Source organism: Sebastes umbrosus, chromosome 3 (assembly GCF_015220745.1).
Source record: "Sebastes umbrosus isolate fSebUmb1 chromosome 3, fSebUmb1.pri, whole genome shotgun sequence".
Taxonomy (NCBI): Eukaryota; Metazoa; Chordata; class Actinopteri; order Perciformes; family Sebastidae; genus Sebastes; species Sebastes umbrosus.
The window spans coordinates 16,326,306-16,350,575 of NC_051271.1; the positions used below are offsets into that span (position 1 = coordinate 16,326,306).

Below are 24,270 nucleotides of genomic sequence, written 5' to 3' on the forward strand. Positions count from 1 at the left end.
AAACCACCAAGACTCAGTTAAAAGTTACTTAAGTCTTAGAACTGACACAGAGAGACTGTTTAAAGGTGTTAAAGTGGGCTACTGTTTAGAGGACCTGAAGACAAACAGTCATAGTTCAGTATGAAATGAAAAGAGTGGAACTTCCTGCCTGAGTAGAGTTGAAGTTTTGAGTTAATCCTGGTTGTTGAAAGTGTAAATATTATCAGCTGTACTCACCAGTGTTTGGCAGAGACTTTGCTGTGTTATTGAGAAACACCTGATGAACTCAGTTTGAATTTTCTTTTAGAGAGAAACAGAGACTTGCGTGGCTGCCACTCTGACAAACTTCACTCTCGTTTCTGCAGTGTGACGTTGAAGCTCTCGTCTTTCTAGTGTTGCTCCGCCTCTCACTGCAGCTCTGTTGGTTTTGTTTCCCCCCTCTGATTTACACGGTTATTGGGAAATACCAGGTACTCTCTGGTTAATATGGAGCAAAAGTGGTGCTATACCTAACAGGTAGGAGGAGTAAGGCATGTTAAAAGGTGTTTCTTATCTTTATTATGTTGAAACTTTAAGGTGCCTCAGATTTACTTTAACCAGAAGAGTTTAGTTTATTTGACACAAGAGAGACGTCACACATATCTGTAACATGTCAATAACACAATAAGACCTTTTTACATCATGGTCATTGATATCAAGGCAACATACTGACATCAAATCAAACAACAAATACAATCTGTATCATCAACAAGAAAATCAGAACATCAGGAAATAAAAATATATGATGTAACTATAGGCCTTTTCAGACATGGAATATGTAACATTGTGAGTTAAAAATATCATGATAATAAAGAAGAGTGTTTTTTCTCATTGCATCACTCATGGATTTTGAAGCTGGAATTAAAACAATCACAAATTTCTAAAATCCCGTTTTCACAGTCATTATGACATATTGAGTGTAGATTGATGAGGGGAAAAAGTGAATGTTAATAATCATCTGCTCATATGATCAATTTGACCCAGACAGACGTGATCACTGTAAGCGGTTTGTGGGTAGCCGACTGAACCAGAGTTGGTGATTGTTGGAAAGACTAACAAAGACGGTTTTGATGAGTTTTATTTTGTTTGTGTCGACTTTGACTGAAGTGTGTTTTACGGTGCTCCGCCGCTAGAACAGTTGATTCGCCCAGTTGAAACTACAGCAGCAGAGGGCCACACACACAAACATACACCTAACGTAGGCCTGTAGCTACATGTTGCAAAATTACTTTTACTCTACCATGAAACATTCATCACTTGACATGACTGTCTGTCTGAGTCATTCCATTCAACCATAAAATATGCAGGTTGTGCAACAAACTGGCAACCATTAAATTCAAGTGAAAGCAATGGAACGAAGGAGGGAAAGTGTGACATCTAGTGGCTGAATGTTATCAATGTTTTCAATAGCACCTTTAACATTATTAAAAGGAAAAACAGCAAATCTTCAACTCTGTGAAGCTGGAACCATGAAATGTTTTTACATGAAATATGACTTAAACCATCAAAATAATGAATCCATTAATTTTCTGTTGCTCTACTAATTAATTAATCGTTCAGTGTTTTACTTGTATAAAGTGTTGGGTAGTATAATCTAGAACAAAAAATGTATAAACTTTTTGTATGTTTTGTCATAGTCGAGTCAGCACACTGACACACTGACAGCTGTTGTTGCCCGTTGGGCTTGAGTTTGTCATGTTATGATTTGAGCATATATTTTTTATGCTAAATGCAGTACCTGTGAGGGTTTCTGGACAATATCTGTCATTGTTTTGTGTTGTTAATTGATATCCAAAAATAAATATTTACATACATTTGCATAAAGCAGCATATTTTCCCACTCCCATGTTGATAAGAGTATTAAATGATTGAAAAATCTCCCTTTAAGGTACATATAAAAAATTCATGATTAAGTTGTGATTAATTGTGATTAAATATTTTAATCGATTGACAGTCCTGATTAATATCTCTACGTCCACTGGATTAAAATGGAGGCTCTGCCTCTTATTGACCTGTTGCCATGGTGAATCGTAGTATCAGAGCTCCATTGATGATGTTTTTTTATGTTCAGGTTCAACCTACTCAGAGTTGATTGAACTGACTCTGATCAGCTGTTCTGAAACCGAAAACTCAAGAGTTTCCCTCCTCAGGATTAGTCAACTCAGAGTTCAGGTTTAGGCTTAGAGTTTGTTAAACCTGCTTTCTGAAACGAGGCCGTGTTCTCCACACAGAAACAACAACAAGTTTAAAATCACACAGTATCAATAAAACAAGAAAAGGAAAAACAAGCCAGTTTGTTCTCTGCTTTCTGTCCTGCAGCGTATTGTGAGTGCACAGAGTCTGAGCGAGGACGATATAGAATGAGAGGATCGAGAGGAAACACCCGCCACCTTCCCCCTCCTCTTCCTCATGTGGACCCCTCCTTCCATGACGACCTGCTAACGCCTCGGCTTCCATCACTCCGGCCGACATCCATCACTTCCCACCAAGGCGTCCTAAAGGGAATTAGTTTTTTATTCCTGGTTTATCCATGACAGTAGTGTTTGTTTTTTTGACTTAAATTACCCGTTTTGGGGTATAAAGAGTATCTGGATCATAACGGCCAGAGAATTACAAGAGCCCGTCCCCGCTCCACCATCATTAGGTATGTTCTCATTAACTGGACGGGGTGTTAACATGAATCCGTTCCTTCCCTCAGGGTGGTGTAGCACGCATCCTGACAGCATCATGTACCAGGTTTACACTGTCTGACAACCATCTTCATGGTTATTATGATATCAGTCGTAGAAAGTGACACAAACAGGAATCTTCTCTCTGCTCGGATGCTTCACAAAGTATTTATTGTTTTATGTTATCAGTCGTCTTTCTGTTCAGTCTCAACTAAACACTTTTTAAAAAGTGATTTTTGTTCATTTTAAAGAGGACGATCCTCTTTAGGAAAGACAAAATAAAAAATGTGAACAAACTATGAAGTTGTCTTGTGAGTTTATTTGATTAGGTCAACATTATGAGCTTTCGTGCTTGTCGCTGTGCACGGGTCAACGCTCGCAATCTAGTGACCAAACATTATTAAAATAAGCATCCTACAACAGTTTGTGTGACTTTGTGCCCAGCAGCTCTTCATTTCTGTACCTGTAATTTTAGAGACCAAAGAGACGTCCCAGAAACTACAGTAAAGATCTTCTCCTCCACAGAGATTCATCCACAGCAGGTCAAGACTAAACTTCCTGTTTCACTACTGCGTCACTTTTTCTTTATCATTTCTTCAAAGAAATAACTGCATTATGACTCAAATTGTTTTCGTGGCTGGTCAGTCCTGCTTTGCCTGGAATCCCACAATACGATAACTTACGATACACTCGTGTCCCAAAGAAAACAGCATTAATGGAACAGTTCAACATTTTAGGAAATATGTTTAATTCGCTTTCTTGCTGAGTGTTAGACGAGAAGATCAATAACACTCACGTCTGTATGTTAAATATGAAGCTACAGCCAGGATGTGGTTAGCCTAGCTTAGCATAAAGACTGGAAGCAGGGGGAAACTGCTAGCCTGGCTCTGTCTAAAGTTTAAAAACACACCTGCCAACACCTCCAAAGCTCACTTATTAACATATTGTGCGTAGATTGTTTAATGTGAATACAAACAGAAATGCAAAAACTACACTTTGTGGTTTTAGTTGTATGTTAGAAGTGAAAGGACGAAGAGTCTAAACTCACCACAGTTCTGATCTGATCCATTTGTCTCTGGAAGTGATTCTTCGTATGTTTTACGTAGATGAATCTCAGTGAAAGAGCTCCAACACATCACTACTGTCTGTGTCTCAGTTTTAATTTGATTTATGATGTGCATTCAGAAACTATACAGATTTACAAGTTTTGCTGTAAAATTAGATTTGCATTCAGCAAAGAACTACCATTGTACAACGAATTCTGACAAAATTAAAGAACGTATTTATTTTAACACAATAACGGGAACACCGGACAATATAATCTGATACAACAGGTAAAGAATTATAAATGGTGTTTTTTTATTATTATTTATTTAGTCTCGGATTCTATTTATTTATTTATTCTATTTTGGCTTCAGTTTCTTCTTCTGTCCTTTTACTTTTTACTCTTTGTTTGGATCCACCATCTCTCCTCAGTCCTGTTTTATTCTTCTGCTTCTCCTTCTTCACCGACCTCTTCACCCGCCCTCCAGTTTGTTGGCGTTCAGTTCCAACGCCAGCTGCACTGAGTCGGCGCTCTGCGACAGGAAGACAAACAGGTACAATACCACAAACTCTCACATAAAACCTGGTATATAAATAACAGACATGTGAAGCACTAACACATGCCAGGTGGAAAATATTCTGAAGACATTATTTACATTCATCATTATGCTCTCCATCACTGTAGGATAAAAAACGTGGATTACAGGAAACAATGTGTTTCTCATGAAATACAACTTATGTGTAAACCAGGCTTTTCTGTTTAGTGTTTGGTGCTCAAGTCACTGCTTACTCAGGCTTTGTGTTCAACAACTAGTTTATTTACAGTTTTTATTTAACAATCACATATTTACAGATTTCTTTGACTCAATAGCCATCTTACCAGTATTCATAAAACAAATAAAAAGTGACCAGTAATTAATTATACCACATTTCACACAAAATAAAAAATTCTATTAGCATCTATTCTCTTAATTAACTTTATCCATTAACTTTTTATGCCCACTATAAATAAATGATATCCTGTATTCTGTAGACAATATAGGGATGTAATAGGCCTTACTTACCGTAACTTTGTTTTGGTAGCACTTCATTTTACAGGTCTGCAAATTTCATGGTAATTAGGTAATAATTAGCAAGTAACCTATTTGAAATTTCTTTGGAATTACTGTCAAATTACCCCAATATTTACCTCAAAATGTATAGAAAATTACTTTATTATAAACATTTATTTGATAAACATTTACATTTAATAATTATACGCTAAATAGGATATAATCATGTTAAAATGGGGGGGCGGAGAGGTCCTACGGCCGGAATCAAACCCGGGACATGGTGGTTATACAGTATTGTATACACTGTGACCACTCGGCTAACAAGGTTTAACAGGGTATTAAATAGATATTCTCCACATAACATGGGTCATGATGCAGGGTTGAAGACATGAATGCATCAAATCAATGTGTTGGCTATGTAGAAAATAAGATGTAAACTCTAAAGTGTTGTCATTAATATGTACATGTTCCCTTGAATGAAAAAAAATCAATACATGAAATAAGATAAGTTATTAGTTTACTCCAACAGGAGAGATGATCAGAGGGGTAGAGTTTTTACCACCATCATTATAATAAGGACTGAAGTATGGGAGGAGTTTCTCAGTGAAGCAGCAGCCAGTAAAGGAGTAGATAAGAGCTGCAGCATCTACGTCATAAAAGGAGACCAGACCCTCCTCATAATCCACAAACACCCCCACCTTCTGAGGCCGAGACTTCAGAGAGAGAAGAACTACACGGTCAGTAAGAGCTGTATACTTATATCCGTTTCTCAACCATATAGTCCAGTAACCATTCTGAGAGCCCACTGTGATGACTCCCTTCCTATTGATCGACTCTCTGGCCACTCCTAAGTCCCAGTCAGTCTTTCCTTTAACTTTAACCTCAAAGTAAAATCTGCCTGAAGAGAAACTCTGCTTTCCTAAAACACAAAAACAATCAGAAAATCTCTTTCGGTTGTTTGGGAGATTCTTCTTTACCTTACCAGGACGTACTTGTTTCCCATCATCAGACAGGATGAGTTGGGGATTAGCTGTATCAGGATCAAGAGTCACATTTACTGCATACTGCTGGATCCTCTTCAGCTCTGGCTTAGCGACCAGCTTCTTCATCTCCTTACTGAGTGTCTCCTCCAGCTGAGCCACAGCTTTCACCACAGTGCCCTCATATGATGGACGGACGCTGACGTCTGTCCAGTCCTTGGTGGGTGGAGCAGCTTTCAGGGACTGGACACTCTGGAGAAGATGGAGTTGGTCCTCAGAACGTGAGAGCTGCTCCACTTCAGTCCTTCTCTTCGTCAGCTCAGAGATTTCCTGTTCCAGATCTTTGATGGAAGCTTCTGCCTGTTTTTCTGTTGTTTTCTGCTTCTCTTTGATCGTGTTGATGAGATTGGCCTGACCTCTCTCAACAGACTCCTTCAGAGCAGTGAAGACCTGAACACCTTCTGCTATCTCTCTGTCTGCATCTTCCTCACTGAGGTCAACTGAGTGTTTGATCTCCTGAATCTTCAGTCGTCTCTTCTGGATCATCTGCTGGATTTCAGCCTCTGTCTTCCCCAGCTCTGCCTTCTTTCCTTCATATTCTTCTTTCAGAGGAACAAACTCATGTGTCTTGTGGTCTAAAACGGGGCAGAGCATGCAGATACATGTCTGGTCGGTCTTACAGAACAGCTCCAGAGGTTTATCGTGCTTCGTACACATCCTGTCTTCCAGGTTCTCCACAGGGTCGATCAGCTGATGTCTTTTCAGGCCTGACATTGTCAGATGAGGCTCCAGGTGAGTCTCACAGTAGGAGGCCAGACACACCAGGCAGGACTTCAGGGCATTCAGTTTGGTTCCAGTGCAGACGTCACAGGGAACTTCTTCTGGTTTGGAAACTTGTTGTTCTGAGCTGCTGCTGCTGGTTTTCTGTTGAGCTGACTGTCTGAACTGAACAACCATCTCAGAGATGAAGGTGTTGACCCTCAAATCAGGTCTTATGGTAAAAGCCTCTTTACACATGGGACACTGGCACCTGCCACTAGTATTCCAGTGTTCATTGATGCAGTTTTTGCAGAAGTTGTGTCCACATGGTATACTGACTGGATCAGTGAACACATCCAGACAGATGGAGCACAGAAACTGATCTTCAGATCGCAGATAGTTTGCAGCAGCCATATCTACACACATAGTGAAAGAAAACAAACAAATGTGATTACTGTTCTTTTAAGTATAACATATGATATTAGGTAAAGCAATTTTGAATTATATATCCTGTGTTTTGTCTGTGCAATGAGCCGCAAGCAACCAAAACTATTAGCCGTGTTGACAAGGTCAATCTTGCTGCTCTTGCAAAATGGCACCTAATATATCCATAACGTGTTGTGTAGACCAATTTGTATTGAATAACACTGCTAACAAAGCTCTGCTTACTTGATGACAGACACATTGTATTTCCTCTATAGCTGCTTCACATTAAAAGCCTCCTGCTGGTTCTCTGCTGGAAAGCTTTTAATATGAAACAGCTAGAGGAAATAGAGGAAGCAGTATGTAGGAAGCGATCAGTAAACAGTAATAATAGCAGGAAAGTAGGAGTGAAACTAAACTACAAACCACCAAGACTCAGTTAAAAATTACTAAAGTCCTGAGAACTGACACAGAGAGACTGTTTAAATCTGTTAAAGTGGGCTACTGTTTAGAGGACCTGAAGACAAACAGACATAGTTCAGTATGAAATGAAAAGAGTGGAACTTCCTGCCTGAGTCGAGCTGAAGTTTTGTGTTAATCCTGGTTGTTGAAAGTGTAAATATTATCAGCTGTACTCACCAGTGTTTGGCAGAGACTCTGCTGTGTTGTTGAGAAACACCTGATGAACTCAGTTTGAATTTTCTTTTAGAGAGAAACAGAGACTTGCGTGGCTGCCACTCTGACAAACTTCACTCTCGTTTCTGCAGTGTGACGTTGAAGCTCTGGTTTTTCTAGTGTTGCTCCGCCTCTCACTGCAGCTCTGTTGGTTTTGTTTCCTCCCTCTGATTTACACGGTTATTGGGAAATAGCAGGTTCTCTCTGGTTAATATGGAGCAAAGGTGGTGATATACCTAACAGGTAGGAGGAGTAAGGCATGTTAAAAGGTGTTTCTTATCTTTATTATGTTGAAACTTTAAGGTGCCTCAGATTTACTTTAACCAGAAGAGTTTAGTTTATTTGACACAAGAGAGACGTCACACATATCTGTAACATGTCAATAACACAATAAGACTTATTTACATCATGGTCATTGATATCAAGGCAACATACTGACATCAAATCAAACAACAAATACAATCTGTATCATCAACAAGAAAATCAGAATATCAGGAAATAAAAATGTATATACATACAATTTAACTATAGGCCTTTTCAGACATGGAATATGTAACATTGTGAGTTAAAAATATCATGATAAAGAAGAAGAGTGTTTTTTCTCATTGCATCACTCGTGGATTTTGAAGCTGGAATTAAAACAATCACAAATTTCTAAAATCCTGTTTTCTCTGTTATTATGACATATTGAGTGTAGATTGATGAGGGAAAAAAATGAATGTAAATAATCATCTGCTTATTTGATCAATTTGACCCAGACAGACGTGATCACTGTAAGCGGTTTGTGGGTAGCCGACTGAACCAGAGTTGGTGATTGTTGGAAAGACTAACAAAGACGGTTTTGATGAGTTTTATTTTGTTTGTGTCGACTTTGACTGAAGTGTGTTTTACGATGCTCCGCCGCTAGAACAGTTGATTCGCCCAGTTGAAACTACAGCAGCGGAGGGCCACACACACAAACATACACCTAATGTAGGCCTATAGCTACATGTTGCAAAATGACTTTTACTCTACCAGGAAACATTCATCACTTGACATGACTGTCTGTCTGAGTCATTCCATTCAACCATAAAATATGCAGGTTGTGCAACGAACTGGCAACCATTAAATTCAAGTGAAAGCAATGGAACGGAGGAGGGAAAGTGTGACATCTAGTGGTTGAATGTTATCAATGTTTTCAATAGCACCTTTAACATTATTAAAAGGAAAAACAGCAAATCTTCAACTCTGTGAAGCTGGAACCATGAAATGTTTTTACATGAAATATGACTTAAACCATCAAAATGATGAATCCATTCATTTTCTGTTGCTCTACTAATTAAATAATCGTTCAGTTTTTTACTTGTATAAAGTGTTGGGTAGTATAATCCAGAACAAAAAATCATATTTTATAAACTTTTTGTATGTTTTGTCATAGTCAAGTCAGCACACTGACACACTGACAGCTGTTGTTGCCTGTTGGGTTTGAGTTTGCCATGTTATGATTTGAGCATATATTTGTTATGCTAAATGCAGTACCTGTGAGGGTTTCTGGACAATATCTGTCATTGTTTTGTGTTGTTAATTGATATCTAAAAATAAATATATACATACATTTGCATAAAGCAGCACATTTTCCCACTCCCATGTTGATAAGAGTATTAAATGATTGATAAATCTCCCTTTAAGATACATTTTGAACAGATAAAAAAATGTATGATTAATTTGTGATTAATTGCGATTAAATATTTTAATCGATTGACAGCCCTGATTAATATCTCTACGTCCACTGGATTAAAATGGAGGCTCTGCCTCTTATTTACCTGTTGCCAAGGTGAATCGTAGTATCAGAGCTCCATTGATGATGGCTTTTTATGTTCAGGTTCAACCTACTCAGAGTTGATTGAACGGACTCTGATCAGCTGTTCTGAAAGCGAAAACTCAAAAGCTTCCCTCCTCAGGATTAGTCAACTCAGAGTTCAGGCTTAGGCTTAGAGTTTGTTAAACCTGCTTTCTGAAACGAGGCCGTGTTCTCCACACAGAAACAAAAACAAGTTTAAAATCACACAGTATCAATAAAACAAGAAAAGCTAAAACAAGCCAGTTTGTTCTCTGCTTTCTGTCCTGCAGCGTATTGTGAGTGCACAGAGTCTGAGCGAGGACGATATAGAATGAGAGGATCGAGAGGAAACACCCGCCACCTTCCCCCTCCTCTTCCTCATGTGGACCCCTCCTTCCATGACGACCTGCTAACGCCTCGGCCTCCATCACTCCGGCCGACGTCCATCACTTCCCATCAAGGCGTCCTAAAGGGAATTAGTTTTTTATTCCTGGTTTATCCATGACAGTAGTGTTTGTTTTTTTTACTTAAATTACCCATTTTGGGGTATAAAGAGTATCTGGATCATAACGGCCAGAGAATTACAAGAGCCCGTCCCCGCTCCACCATCATTAGGTATGTTCTCATTAACTGGACTGGGTGTTGACATGAATCCGTTCCTTCCCTCAGGGTGGTGTAGCACGCATCCTGACAGCATCATGTACCAGGTTTACACTGTCTGACAACCATCTTCATGGTTATTATGATATCAGTCGTAGAAAGTGACACAAACAGGAATCTTCTCTCTGCTCGGATGCTTCACAAAGTATTTATTGTTTTATGTTATCAGTCGTCTTTCTGTTCAGTCTCAACTAAACACTTTTTAAAAAGTGATTTTTGTTCATTTTAAAGAGGACGGTCCTCTTTAGGAAAGACAAAATAAAAAATGTGAACAAACTATGAAGTTGTCTTGTGAGTTTATTTGATTAGGTCAACATTATGAGCTTTCGTGCTTGTCGCTGTGCACGGGTCAACGCTCGCAATCTAGTGACTAAACATTATTAAAATAAGCATCCTACAAGAGTTTGTGTGACTTTGTGCCCAGCAGCTCTTCATTTCTGTACCTGTAATTTTAGAGACCAAAGAGACGTCCCAGAAACTACAGTAAAGATCTTCTCCACAGAGATTCATCCACAGCAGGTCAAGACTAAACTTCCTGTTTCACTACTGCGTCACTTTTTCTTTATCATTTCTTCAAAGAAATAACTGCGTTATGACTCAAATTGTTTTCGTCGCTGATCAGTCCTGCTTTGCCTGGAATCCCACAATGCTTTGCAATACACTCGTGTCCCAAAGAAAACAGCATCAATGGAACAGTTCAACACTTTAGGAAAAATATTTATTCACTTTCTTGCTGAGTGTTAGACGAGAAGATCAATACCACTCACGTCTGTATGTTAAATATGAAGCTACAGCCAGGATGTGGTTAGCCTAGCTAAGCATAAACACTGGAAGCAGGGGGAAACTGCTAGCCTGGCTCTGTCTAAAGTTTAAAAACACACCTGCCAACACCTCTAAAGCTCACTTATTAACATATTGTGTGTAGATTGTTTAATGTGAATACAAACAGAAATGTAAAAACTACACTTTGTGGTTTTAGTTGTATGTTAGAAGTGAAAGGACGAAGAGTCTGAACTCACCACTGTTCTGATCTGATCCATTTGTCTCTGGAAGTGATTCTTCGTATGTTTTACGGAGATGAATCTCAGTGAAAGAGCTCCAACACATCAGTACTGTCTGTGTCTTGGTTTTAATTTGATTTATGATGTGCATTCAGAAACTACACAGATTTACAAGTTTTGCTGTAAAATTAGATTTGCATTCAGCAAAGAACTACCATTGTAAAACGAATACTGACAAAATTAAAGAACGTATTTATTTTAACACAATAACGGGAACACCAGACAATATAATCTGATACAACAGGTAAAAAGTTATAAATGGTGTATTTTTTATATCATTCAGTTTCTTCTTCTGTCCTTTTACTTTTTACTCTTTGTTTGGATCCACCATTTCTCCTCAGTCAGTTTTATTCTTCTGCTTCTCCTTCTTCACCGACCTCTTCACCCGCCCTCCAGCTTGGTGGCGTTCAGTTCCAACGCCAGCTGCACTGAGTCGGCGCTCTGCGACAGGAAGACAAACAGGTACAATACCACAAACTCTCACATAAAACCTGGTATATACATTCATCATTATGCTCTCCATCACTGTAGGATAAAAAACGTGGATTACAGGAAACACAATGTGTTTCTCATGAAATAAAACTTATGTGTAAACCAGGCTTTTCTGTTTAGTGTTTGGTGCTCAAGTCACTGCTTACTCAGGCTTTGTGTTCAACAACTAGTTTATTTACAGTTTTTATTTAACAATCACATATTTACAGATTTCTTTGACTCAATAGCCATCTTACCAGTATTCACAAAACAAATAAAAAGTGACCAGTAATTAATTATACCACATTTCACACGAAATGTAGAAAATAAGATGTAAACTCTAATGTGTTGCCATTAATGTGTACATGTTCCCTTGAATGAAAAAAAAATCAATACATGAAATAAGATAAGTTATTAATTTACTCTGACAGGAGAGATGATCAGAGGGGTAGAGTTTTTACCACCATCATTAAAATAAGGACTGAAGAATGGGAAGAGTTTCTCAGTGAAGCAGCAGCCAGTAAAGGAGTAGATAAGAGCTGCAGCATCTACGTCATGAAAGAAGACCAAACCCTCCTCATAATCCACAAACACCCCCACCTTCTGAGGCTGAGACTTCAGTGAGAGACTGACTGAAGGAACATCAAGAGCTTTGTACTCATTTCCATTTGTCAAACATATAGTCCAGTAACCGTCCTCAGGGCTCAGTGAGTTTTCTCCCTTCCTGTTGATCGACTCTCTGGCCACTCCTAAGTCCCATTGAGTCTTTCCTTTAACTGTAACCTCAAAGTAAAATCTGCCTGAAGAGAAACTCTGCTTTCCTAAAACACAAAAATAATAGGAAAATCTCTCTGGGTTGTCTGGGAGATTCTTCCACACATCACTATCATTCACTTGTTTCCCATCATCAGACAGGATGAGACGTGGATGAGCTGTATCAGGATCAAGTGTCACATCCACTGCAAACTGCTGGATCGTCTTCAGCTCTGACTCAGCGACCAGCTTCTTCATCTCTTTACTGAGTGTCTCATCCAGCTTAGCCACAGCTTTCACCACAGTGCCCTCATATGATGGACGAACGTTGACCTCTGTCCAGTCCTTGGTGGGTGGAGCAGCTTTCAAGGACTGGACACTCTGGAGAAGATGGAGTTGGTCTTCAGAGCGTGAGAGCTGCTCCACTTCAGTCCATCTCTTCGTCAGCTCAGAGATTTCCTGTTCCAGCTCTTTGATGAAAGCTTCAGCCTGTTTTTCTGTTGTTTTCTGCTTCTCTTTGATCGTGTCGATGAGATTGGCCTGGCCTCTCTCAACAGACTCCTTCAGAGCAGTGAAGACCTGAACACCTTCTGCTATCTCTCTGTCTGCATCTTCCTTACTGAGGTCTACTGAGTGTTTGATCTCCTGAATCTTCAGTCGTCTCTTCTGGATCATCTGCTGGATTTCAGCCTCTGTCTTCCCCAGCTCGGCCTTCTTTCCTTCATATTCTTCTTTCAGAGGAACAAACTCATGTGACTTGTGGTCTAAAACGAGGCAAAGCATGCAGATACATGTCTGGTCGGTCTTACAGAACAGCTCCAGAGGTTTATCGTGCTTCGTACACATCCTGTCTTCCAGGTTCTCCACAGGGTCGATCAGCTGATGTTTTTTCAGACGTGAAGCTGTCAGATGAGGCTCAAGGTGAGTCTCACAGTAGGAGGCCAGACACACCAGGCAGGACATCAGGGCCTTCAGTTTGGTTCCAGTGCAGACGTCACAGGGAACTTCTCCTGGTTTGGACACTTGTTGCTCTGAGCTGCTGCTGCTGGTTTTCTGTTGAGCTGACTGTCTGAACTGAACAACCATCTCAGAGATGAAAGTGTTGACGTGCAGCTCAGGTCTTGTGTTGAAAACCTTTTTACACATCGGACACTGGCACCTGTCACTAGTATTCCAGTGTTCATTGATGCAGTTTTTGCAGAAGTTGTGTCCACATGGTATACTGACTGGATCAGTGAACACATCCAGACAGATGGAGCACAGAAACTGATCTTCAGATCGCAGATAGTTTGCAGCAGCCATATCTACACACATAGTGAAAGAAAAGAAACAAACAAATGTGATTACTGTTCTTTTAAGTATAACATATGATATTAGGTAAATTAATTTTGAATTATATATCCTGTGTTTTGACTTGCAATGAGCCGCGAGCAACCAAAACCATTTAAGCCATGTTAACAAGCTCAAGCTTGCTACTCTGGCAAAATGGCACCCAATATATCCATAACATGTTGTGTAGACCAATTTTTATTGAAGAATAACACTGCTAACAAAGCTCTGCTTACTTGATGACAAACACATTGTATTTCCTCTATAGCTGCTTCACATTAAAAGCCTCCTGCTGGTTCTCTGGTGGAAAGCTTTTAATATGAAACAGCTAGAGGAAATAGAGGAAGCAGTATGTAGGAAGAGATCAGTAAACAGTAATAATAGCAGGAAAGTAGGAGTGAAACTAAACTCCAAACCACCAAGACTCAGTTAAAAGTTACTTAAGTCTGAGAACTGACACAGAGAGACTGTTTAAAGCTGTTAAAGTGGGCTACTTTTTAGAGGACCTGAAGACAAACAGCCATAGTTCAGTATGAAATGAAAAGAGTGGAGCTTCCTGCCTGAGTAGAGCTGAAGTTTTGTGCTAATCCTGGTTGTTGAAAGTGTAAATATTATCAGCTGTACTCACCAGTGTTTGGCAGAAACTCTGTTGTGTTGCTGAGAAACACCTGATGAACTCAGTTTGAATTTTCTTTTAGAGAGAAACAGAGACTTGTGTGGCTGCCACTCTGACAAACTTCACTCTCGTTTCTGGAGTGTGACGTTGAAGCTCTGGTTTTTCTAGTGTTGCTCCGCCTCTTACTGCAGCTCTGTTGGTTTTGTTTCCTCCCTCTGATTTACACGGTTATTGGGAAATAGCAGGTTCTCTCTGGTTAATATGGAGCAAAAGTGGTGATATACCTAACAGGTAGGAGGAGTAAGGCACGTTAAAAGGTTTTTCTTATCTTTATTATGTTGAAACTTTAAGGTGCCTCAGATTTACTTTAACCAGAAGAGTTTAGTTTATTTGACACAAGAGAGACGTCACACATATCTGTAACATGTCAATAACACAATAAGACTTATTTCCATCATGGTCATTGATATCAAGGCAACATACTGACATCAAATCAAACAACAAATACAATCTGTATCATCAACAAGAAAATCAGAACATCAGGAAATAAAAATATATATACATACAATTTAACTATAGGCCTTTTCAGACATGGAATATGTAACATTGTGAGTTAAAAATATCATGATAGCAAAGAAGAAGAGTGTTTTTTCTCATTGCATCACTCATGGATTTTGAAGCTGGAATTAAAACAATCACTGTCATTATGACATATTGAGTGTAGATTGATGAGGGGAAAAAGTGAATGTAAATAATCATCTACTTATATGATCAACTTGACCCAGACAGACGTGATCACTGTTAGCGGTTTGTGGGTAGCCGACTGAACCAGAGTTGGTGATTGTTGGAAAGACTAACAAAGACGGTTTTGATGAGTTTTATTTTGTTTGTGTCGACTTTGACTGAAGTGTGTTTTACGATGCTCCGCCGCTAGAACAGTTGATTCTCCCAGTTGAAACTACAGCAGCGGAGGGCCACACACACAAACATACACCTAATGTAGGCCTATAGCTACATGTTGCAAAATGACTTTTACTCTACCAGGAAACATTCATCACTTGACATGACTGTCTGTCTGAGTCATTCCATTCAACCATAAAATATGCAGGTTGTGCAACGAACTGGCAACCATTAAATTCAAGTGAAAGCAATGGAACGGAGGAGGGAAACTGTGACATCTAGTGGCTGAATGCTATCAATGTTTTCAATAGCACCTTTAACATTATTAAAAGGAAAAACAGCAAATCTTCAACTCTGTGAAGCTGGAACCATGAAATGTTTTTACATGAAATATGACTTAAACCATCAAAATAATGAATCCATTAATTTTCTGTTGCTCTACTAATTAACTAATCGTTCAGTTTTTTACTTGTATAAAGTGTTGGGTAGTATAATCTAGAACAAAAAATCATATTTTATAAACTTTTTGTATGTTTTGTCATAGTCAAGTCAGCACACTGACACACTGACAGCTGTTGTTGCCTGTTGGGTTTGAGTTTGCCATGTTATGATTTTAGCATATATTTCTCATGCTAAATGCAGTACCTGTGAGGGTTTCTGGACAATATCTGTCATTGTTTTGTGTTGTTAATTGATTTCCAATAATAAATATATACATATATTTGCATAAAGCAGCATATTTGCTCACTCTCATGTTGATAAGAGTATTAAATGATTGACAAATCTCCCTTTAAGATACATTTTGAACAGATAAGAAAATGTATGATTCATTAGCTATTCATTGCGATTAAATATTTTAATCGATTGACAGCCCTGTTGCCATGGTGAATCGTAGTATCAGAGCTCCATTGATGATGGCTTTTTATGTTCAGGTTCAACCTACTCAGAGTTGATTGAACTGACTCTGATCAGCTGTTCTGAAAGCAAAAACTCAGAGTTTCCCTCCTCAGGATTAGTCAACTCAGAGTTCAGGCTTAGGCTTAGAGTTTGTTAAACCTGCTTTCTGAAGCGAGGCCGTGTTCTCCACACAGAAACAACAACAAGTTTAAAATCACACAGTATCAATAAAACAAGAAAAGGTAAAACAAGCCAGTTTGTTCTCTGCTTTCTGTCCTGCAGCGTATTGTGAGTGCACAGAGTCTGAGCGAGGACGATATAGAATGAGAGGATCGAGAGGAAACACCCGCCACCTTCCCCCTCCTCTTCCTCATGTGGACCCCTCCTTCCATGACGACCTGCTAACGCCTCGGCCTCCATCACTCCGGCTGACGTCCATCACTTCCCATCAAGGCGTCCTAAAGGGAATTAGTTTTTTATTCCTGGTTTATCCATGACAGTAGTGTTTGTTTTTTTTACTTAAATTACCCGTTTTGGGGTATAAAGAGTATCTGGATCATAATGGCCAGAGAATTACAAGAGCCCGTCCCCGCTCCACCATCATTAGGTATGTTCTCATTAACTGGACTGGGTGTTAACATGAATCCGTTCCTTCCCTCAGGGTGGTGTAGCACGCATCCTGACAGCATCATGTACCAGGTTTACACTGTCTGACAACCATCTTCATGGTTATTATGATATCAGTCGTAGAAAGTGACACAAACAGGAATCTTCTCTCTGCTCGGATGCTTCACAAAGTATTTATTGTTTTATGTTATCAGTCGTCTTTCTGTTCAGTCTCAACTAAACACTTTTTAAAAAGTGATTTTTGTTCATTTTAAGAGGACGATCCTCTTTAGGAAAGACAAAATAAAAAATGTGAACAAACTATGAAGTTGTCTTGTGAGTTTATTTGATTAGGTCAACATTATGAGCTTTTGTGCTTGTCGCTGTGCACGGGTCAACGCTCGCAATCTAGTGACCAAACATTATTAAAATAAGCATCCTACAACAGTTTGTGTGACTTTGTGCCCAGCAGCTCTTCATTTCTGTACCTGTGATTTTAGAGACCAAAGAGATGTAACCCACCTGATGAATAAGTATACACTGGACTAGTATAACCTAGATTGGTAGAGAGGAATAATGAACAGGAATCGGACACCACAATGAGTAAGCAGAACACAGAATTAAGTTTAAAGGAAAATGATTGTATTGACACAGAATAAATTCACAATTACTGCCGGCATTCAGTTTTGTTCAGTTTGAAATGTATATTGAACTGGGTGCACCCTAAAAAAATAAAAGTAATCCCCAAAATAAAATGTTCAGATCCAATTGTCTTTTGAGGTCCTTCCTCACAGTCCTACCACACTGACAGCAAGGCAGATGAAAGTTGAAAGCGCTCCTCAATCCAAGTGCTCAGCACGGGTAGCTCGCCATCCCCCTCGTCAGGGAGAGATTCCAATCCAAATCCGGAGTTCAAGGGTATCCAGAAAACCTAGCCTGTGTAAAATAACACGGCTTATATAGCAATATATGCAAATCTATCCAAGCTCTTAACTGTACAGTTTAATTTTATCAATATCAACATATAATATAACTGTTCAATGCTTAACCCATAAATGTAGGATAACTGTTGCATCACAATATTAACTTGCATCATAATATTAACACATGAAATATGTCAACCTCACTATTATTATAAACCACTCAATAGTAAAGTGTAAACAACACTATTAAATGACTATTTAATAATTGTGAACCCATTTGAGTTGTAGATTATTATGCAAACAACCTACAGTTTAAACATTAAATACTCACTATATGTGAATATTGTGAGTAAGGCAATGTGAATACTTTCCCTGTCACAACACTGACACCTTGCGTTGATGCACACAAGCAGCACAGGGATGAACAGAATCAAGCTAATCTCATAACCCATGAAATTCAGCTAAATAATCCCTCTCTGTCCACACAATGTAAATAACACACACATATTACACACACATATTTCTTTTTGCCTCTATCACCAAAGAAATACAAAATATCATTTTAGAATACAACTCAGTGACAAAACATTTTGCTATGCCAGCTCACAGAGCATTTGATTAGTGTTGCCATGTGCGGCGGCTGCTTTAATGTTTGGAACTCACTGAGAGAAGAAAAGAATAAAACGATGCTCTCAGATGTTCTCAGGTCGCTTCAATAGGTGACGGAGCTCTTACTGGCTCATGTATAGTTTTACTTCTCTCTGTTCAGTAGTATATCAAGTATAAGTAGTAATAATATCACTCTGTAAATCTAGCTTCTCCGCTGCTCTCTCATCAATCTCCGTGTTTTCCACTCCACTGCGTCTCTCACCTGAGTGAGGAGGCGGGACTTGGATTGTTTTACACCAATAGCAACAGTTATTTCACTTTGAACCAATAAGCTTATTTGTTGTCAAGTTTTTAACTGGTAGAACACATCCTGATGCAAAGTTAGATCTCTGAGCAAAAACGGAAATTAAATAAACAATGATAAATTAATTTCAGAATAAAATAAGGAATGTGGTTATTTATTAAATAAAAGGAATTCTCAGTGAGGGAAATATCTCTAAATGTTTTAGAAACAACTGGTTTTCCCAGAGGGATACAGAGACATCCCAGAAACTACAGTAAAGATCTTCTTCTCCACAGAGATTCATCCACAGCAGGTCAAGACTAAACTTCATGTTTCACTACTGCGTCACTTTTTCTTTATCATTTCTTCAAAGAAATAACTGCGTTATGACTCAAATTGTTTTCGTGGCTGGTCAGTCCTGCTTTGCCTGGAATCCCAAAATGCTTTGCGATACACTCGTGTCCCAAAGAAAACAGCATTAATGGAACAGTTCAACATTTTAGGAAATATGTTTATTCGCTTTCTTGCCGAGTGTTAGACGAGAAGATCAATAACACTCACGTCTGTATGTTAAATATGAAGCTACAGCCAGGATGTGGTTAGCCTAGCTTAGCATAAAGACTGGAAGCAGGGGGAAACTGCTAGCCTGGCTCTGTCTGAAGTTTAAAAACACACCTGTCAACACCTCTAAAGCTCACTTATTAACATATTGTGTGTAGATTGTTTAATGTGTATACAAACAGAAATGTAAAAACTACACTTTGTGGTTTTAGTTGTATGTTAGAAGTGAAAGGACGAAGAGTCTGAACTCACCACAGTTCTGATCTGATCCATTTCTCTCTGGAAGTGATTCTGTTTTACGGAGATGAATCTCAGTGAAAGAGCTCCAACACATCACTACTGTCTGTGTCTCCGGTTTAATTTGATTTATGATGTGCATTCAGAAACTATACAGATTTATAAGTTTTGTTGTAAAATTAGATTTGCATTCAGCAAAGAACTACCATTGTACAACGAATTCTGACAAAATTAAAGAACGTATTTATTTTAACACAATAACGGAAACACCAGACAATATAATCTGATACAACAGGTAAAAAGTTATAAATGGTGTATTTTTTAATATTATTTATTTATTCTATTTTGGCTTCAGTTTCTTCTTCTGTCCTTTACTTTTTACTCTTTGTTTGGATCCACCATCTCTCCTCAGTCAGTTTTATTCTTCTGCTTCTCCTTCTTCACCGACCTCTTCACCCGCCCTCCAGTTTGGTGGCGTCCAGTTCCAACGCCAGCTGCACTGAGTCGGCGCTCTGCGACAGGAAGACAAACCGGTACAATACCACAAACTCTCACATAAAACCTGGCATATAAATAACAGCCATGTGAAGCACTAACACATGCCAGGTGGAAAATATTCTGAAGACATTATTTACATTCATCATTATGCTCTCCATCACTGTAGGATAAAAACGTGGATTACAGGAAACACAATGTATTTCTCAAGAAATAAAACTTATGTGTAAACCAGGCTTTTCTGTTTAGTGTTTGGTGCTCAAGTCACTGCTTACTCAGGCTTTGTGTTCAACAACTAGTTTATTTACAGTTTTTATTTAACAATCACATATTTACAGATTTCTTTGACTCAATAGCCATCTTACCAGTATTCACAAAACAAATAAAAAGTGACCAGTAATTAATTATACCACATTTCACACAAAATAGAAAATTCTATTAGCATCTATTCTCTTAATTAACTTTCACCATTAACTTTTTATGCCCACTATAATTAAATGATATCCTGTATTCTGTAGACATTATAGGGATGTAATAGGCCTTACTTACCTTAAATTTGTTTTGGTAGCACTTCATTTTACAAGTCTGCCAATTTCATGGTAATTAGGTAATAATTAGCAAATAACCTATTTGAAATTTCTTTGTAATTACTGCCAAGTTACCCCAGTATTTAAATAAAAATGTATAGAAAATTACTTTATTATAAACATTTATTTAATAAACATTTATATTTAATAATTATGCGCTACAATAGGATATAATCATGTTAAAATGGGGGAGCGGAGAGGTCCCAAGGCCGGAATCAAACCCGGGACATGGAGGTTATACGGTATTGTATACACTGTAACCACTCGGCTATCAAGGTTTAACAGGGTTTTAAATAGATATTCTCCACATAAAGTGGGTCATGATGCAGGGTTGAAGACATGAATGCATCAAATCAATGTGTTGGCTATGTAGAAAATAAGATGTAAACTCTAAAAAAAAATCAGTACATCAAATAAGATTAGTTATTAATTTACTCCAACAGGAGAGATGATCAGAGGGGCAGAGTTTTTACCACCATTATTAACATAAGGACTGAAGTATGGGAAGAGTTTCTCAGTGAAGCAGCAGCCAGTAAAGGAGTAGATAAGAGCTGCAGCATCTACGTCATAAAAAGATACCAGACCCTCCTCATAATCTACAAACACCCCCACCTTCTGAGGCCGAGACTTTAGAGAGAGAAGGACTCGAGGGACATCAAGAGCTTTGTACTCATTTCCATGTCTCAACCATATAGTCCAGTAACCGTCCTCAGGGCTCAGTGCGATGCCTCCCTTCCTGTTGATTGACTCTCTGGCCACTCCTAAGTCCCAGTCAGTCTTTCCTTTAACTTGAACCTCAAAGTAAAATCTGCCTGAAGAGAAACTCTGCTTTCCTAAAACACATACACAATCAGAAAATCTCTCTGGGTTGTCTGGGAGATTCTTCTTTACCTTACCAAGACATACTTGTTTCCCATCATCAGACAAGATGAGATCAGGATGAACTGTATCAGGATCAAGTGTCACATCCACTGCATACTGCTGGACCCTCTTCAGCTCAGCTGTAACCAGCTTCTTCATCTCTTTACTGAGTGTCTCCTCCAGCTGAGCCACAGCTTTCATCACAGTCCCCTCATATGATGGACGGACGCTGACCTCTGTCCAGTCCTTGGTGGGTGGAGCAGCTTTCAGGGACTGGACACTCTGGAGAAGATGGAGTTGGTCTTCACAGCGTGAGAGCTGCTCCACTTCAGTCCTTCTCTTTGTCAGCTCAGAGATTTCCTGTTCCAGCTCTTTGATGAAATCTTCCGCCTGTTTTTCTGTTGTTTTCTGCTTCTCTTTGATCGTGTCGATGAGATTGGCCTGGCCTCTCTCAACAGACTCCTTCAGAGCAGTGAAGACCTGAACACCTTCTGCTATCTCTCTGTCTGCATCTTCCTCACTGAGGTCAACTGAGTGTTTGATCTCCTGAATCTTCAGTCGTCTCTTCTGGATCATCTGCTGAATTTCAGTCTCTGTTTTCCCCAGCTCGGCCTTCTTTCTTTCATATTCTTCTTTCAGAGGAACAAACTCATGTGTCTTGTGGTCTAAAACGAGGCAGAGCATGCAGACACATGTCTGGTCGGTCTTACAGAACAGCTCCAGAGGTTTATCGTGCTTCGTACACATCCTCTCTTCCAGGTTCTCCACAGGGTCAATCAGCTGATGTCTTTTCAGGCCTGACTTTGTCAGATGAGGCTCCAAGTGAGTCTCACAGTAGGAGGCCAGACACACCAGGCAGGACTTCAGGGCTTTCAGCTTGGTTCCAGTGCAGACGTCACAGGGAACTTCTCCTGGTTTGGACACTTGTTGCTCTGAGCTGCTGCTGCTGGTTTTCTGTTGAGCTGACTGTCTGACCTGAACAGCCATCTCAGAGAACAAAGTGTTGACGTGCAGCTCAGGTCTTGTGTTGAAAACCTTTTTACACATCGGACACAGGTACCTGTCACTAGTATTCCAGTGTTCATTGATGCAGTTTTTGCAGAAGTTGTGTCCACATGGTATACTGACTGGATCAGTGAACACATCCAGACAGATGGAGCACAGAAACTGATCTTCAGATAGCTGATTGCTGGCAGCAGCCATATCTACACACATAGTGAAAGAAAAGAAACAAATGTGATTACTGTTCTTTTAAGTATAACATATGATATTAGGTAAAGTAATTTTGAATTATATATCCTGTGTTTTGACTTGCAATGAGCCGCGAGCAACCAAAACCATTTAAGCCTTGTTAACAAGCTCAAGCTTGCTACTCTGGCAAAATGGCACCTAATATATCCATAACTTGTTGTGTAGACCAATTTGTATTGAAGAATAACACTGCTAACAAAGCTCTGCTTACTTGATGACAAACACATTGTATTTCCTCTATAGCTGCTTCACATTAAAAGCCTCCTGCTGGTTCTCTGGTGGAAAGCTTTTAATATGAAACAGCTAGAGGAAATAGAGGAAGCAGTATGTAGGAAGCGATCAGTAAACATTAATAATAGCAGGAAAGTACGAGTGAAACTAAACTCCAAACCACCAAGACTCAGTTAAAAGTTACTGAAGTCCTGAGAACTGACACAGAGAGACTGTTTAAAGCTGTTAAAGTGGGCTACTGTTTAGAGGACCTGAAGACAAACAGTCATAGTTCAGTATGAAATGAAGAGTGGAGCTTTCTGCCTGAGTAGAGCTGAAGTTTTGTGTTAATCCTGGTTGTTGAAAGTGTAAATATTATCAGCTGTACTCACCAGTGTTTGGCAGAGACTCTGTTGTGTTGTTGAGAAACACCTGATGAACTCAGTTTGAATTTTCTTTTAGAGAGAAACGGAGACTTGCGTGGCTGCCACTCTGACAAACTTCACTCTCATTTCTGGAGTGTGACGTTGAAGCTCTGGTTTTTCTAGTGTTGCTCCACCTCTCACTGCAGCTCTGTTGGTTTGTTTCCTCCCTCTGATTTACACGGTTATTGGGAAATACCAGGTTCTCTCTGGTTAATATGGAGCAAAGGTGGTGATATACCTAACAGGTAGGAGGAGTAAGGCATGTTAAAAGGTGTTTCTTATCTTTATTATGTTGAAACTTTAAGGTGCCTCAGATTTACTTTAACCAGAAGAGTTTATTTTATTTGACACAAGAGAGACGTCACACATATCTGTAACATGTCAATAACACAATAAGACTTATTTACATCATGGTCATTGATATCAAGGCAACATACTGACATCAAATCAAACAACAAATTCAATCTGTATCATCAACAAGAAAATCAGAACATCAGGAAATAAAAATATATATACATACAATTTAGCTATAGGCCTTTTCAGACATGGAATATGTAACATTGTGAGTTAAAAATATCATGATAATAAAGAAGAGTGTTTTTTCTCATTGCATCACTCATGGATTTTGAAGCTGGAATTAAAACAATCACAAATTTCTAAAATCCTGTTTTCACTGTCATTATGACATATTGAGTCACGTTACTGGACTATATGGTTGAGATAGTCTCTCTCTGAAGTCTTCTGCTTATATGATCAACTTGACCCAGACAGACGTGATCACTGTAAGCGGTTTGTGGGTAGCCGACTGAACCAGAGTTGGTGATTGTTGGAAAGATTAACAAAGACGGTTTTAATGAGTTTTATTTTGTTTGTGTCGACTTTGACTGAAGTGTGTTTTACGGTGCTCCGCCGCTACACTGAAAAAAGTGCAACGACTGTGTCATTCATTTAAAGTGCATTTCTATATTGGTCTGATTGAAAATCATGCTTTCTGGTTTAAACCAGTTTTTTTCACTTTGCTTAAAAGCAAATAATACTCCCCCTGGAGTAAAGTAAAGCAATAATTTAACTCAAATAGTATTTTCACTTCAAACCA

General features: G+C 39.0%; 6 protein-coding genes across 11 annotated transcripts in view; all 6 read right to left on the reverse strand.

Moving 5' to 3' along the window:
• LOC119485933 (E3 ubiquitin-protein ligase TRIM39-like) overlaps nucleotides 1-357 on the reverse strand; it is a 9,637-nt gene extending 9,280 nt beyond the window's left edge. Inside the window, exon 1 of one of the 2 annotated variants that reach the window (XM_037765784.1) lies at nucleotides 257-357. The gene's annotated coding sequence lies outside the window, so the exon portion shown is untranslated. Of the gene's footprint in view, nucleotides 1-216 lie in introns of both variants that reach the window. The other variant, XM_037765786.1, reaches the window with a different exon arrangement.
• The window catches only part of LOC119485923 (E3 ubiquitin-protein ligase TRIM39-like), a 25,085-nt gene extending 17,414 nt beyond the window's left edge, over nucleotides 1-7,671 (reverse strand). Inside the window, exon 1 of the mRNA XM_037765767.1 lies at nucleotides 7,585-7,671. The gene's annotated coding sequence lies outside the window, so the exon portion shown is untranslated. The remainder of the gene's footprint in view (nucleotides 1-7,584) is intronic.
• The window catches only part of LOC119485920 (E3 ubiquitin-protein ligase TRIM21-like), a 17,943-nt gene extending 10,219 nt beyond the window's left edge, over nucleotides 1-7,724 (reverse strand). Inside the window, exons 1-2 of one of the 2 annotated variants that reach the window (XR_005206399.1) lie at nucleotides 7,585-7,724; nucleotides 4,796-6,938 (exon numbers count right to left, since the gene is read on the reverse strand). Coding sequence is in view for 1 of the 2 variants with exons in the window: in XM_037765761.1 (XP_037621689.1) it covers nucleotides 5,296-6,936 (1,641 nt within the window). In the remaining variant the exon portion in view is untranslated. Of the gene's footprint in view, nucleotides 1-4,527; nucleotides 6,939-7,584 lie in introns of those variants that run through there. The other variant, XM_037765761.1, reaches the window with a different exon arrangement.
• The window catches only part of LOC119485938 (E3 ubiquitin-protein ligase TRIM21-like), a 17,208-nt gene extending 2,782 nt beyond the window's left edge, over nucleotides 1-14,426 (reverse strand). The window contains exon 1 of one of the 3 annotated variants that reach the window (XM_037765795.1): nucleotides 14,342-14,426. The gene's annotated coding sequence lies outside the window, so the exon portion shown is untranslated. Of the gene's footprint in view, nucleotides 1-216; nucleotides 336-7,584; nucleotides 7,668-14,341 lie in introns of those variants that run through there. The other 2 variants (XM_037765794.1, XM_037765793.1) reach the window with 2 other exon arrangements.
• On the reverse strand, nucleotides 11,951-23,255 carry LOC119485928 (E3 ubiquitin-protein ligase TRIM39-like). Of its 2 annotated transcripts, none has more exons than XM_037765775.1 (2): nucleotides 23,142-23,255; nucleotides 11,951-13,688 (listed from the first exon to the last, which is right to left on the reverse strand). In XM_037765775.1, exon 2 carries the CDS (start codon nucleotides 13,684-13,686, stop codon nucleotides 12,046-12,048), a length of 1,641 nt encoding a protein of 546 aa, XP_037621703.1. In that variant the 5' UTR covers nucleotides 13,687-13,688; nucleotides 23,142-23,255; the 3' UTR covers nucleotides 11,951-12,045. The 2 variants fall into 2 exon arrangements, with proteins under 2 accessions (XP_037621703.1, XP_037621702.1); XM_037765774.1 differs by lacking the exon at nucleotides 23,142-23,255 and adding an exon at nucleotides 14,342-14,480.
• Nucleotides 20,840-23,280, reverse strand: LOC119485908 (E3 ubiquitin-protein ligase TRIM39-like). Its single transcript, XM_037765748.1, has 2 exons — nucleotides 23,142-23,280; nucleotides 20,840-22,493 (listed from the first exon to the last, which is right to left on the reverse strand). The coding sequence occupies exon 2, from the start codon at nucleotides 22,489-22,491 to the stop codon at nucleotides 20,854-20,856; it is 1,638 nt and encodes a 545-aa protein (XP_037621676.1). The 5' UTR covers nucleotides 22,492-22,493; nucleotides 23,142-23,280; the 3' UTR covers nucleotides 20,840-20,853.
• Between the last annotated feature and the right edge of the window lie 990 nt (nucleotides 23,281-24,270).

Coding starts and splice junctions, on each gene's coding strand:
- LOC119485928 (XM_037765775.1), bottom strand. CDS start 13,686: ATGGCTGCTGCAAACTATCTGCGATCTGAAGATCAGTTTCTGTGCTCC.
- LOC119485908 (XM_037765748.1), bottom strand. CDS start 22,491: ATGGCTGCTGCCAGCAATCAGCTATCTGAAGATCAGTTTCTGTGCTCC.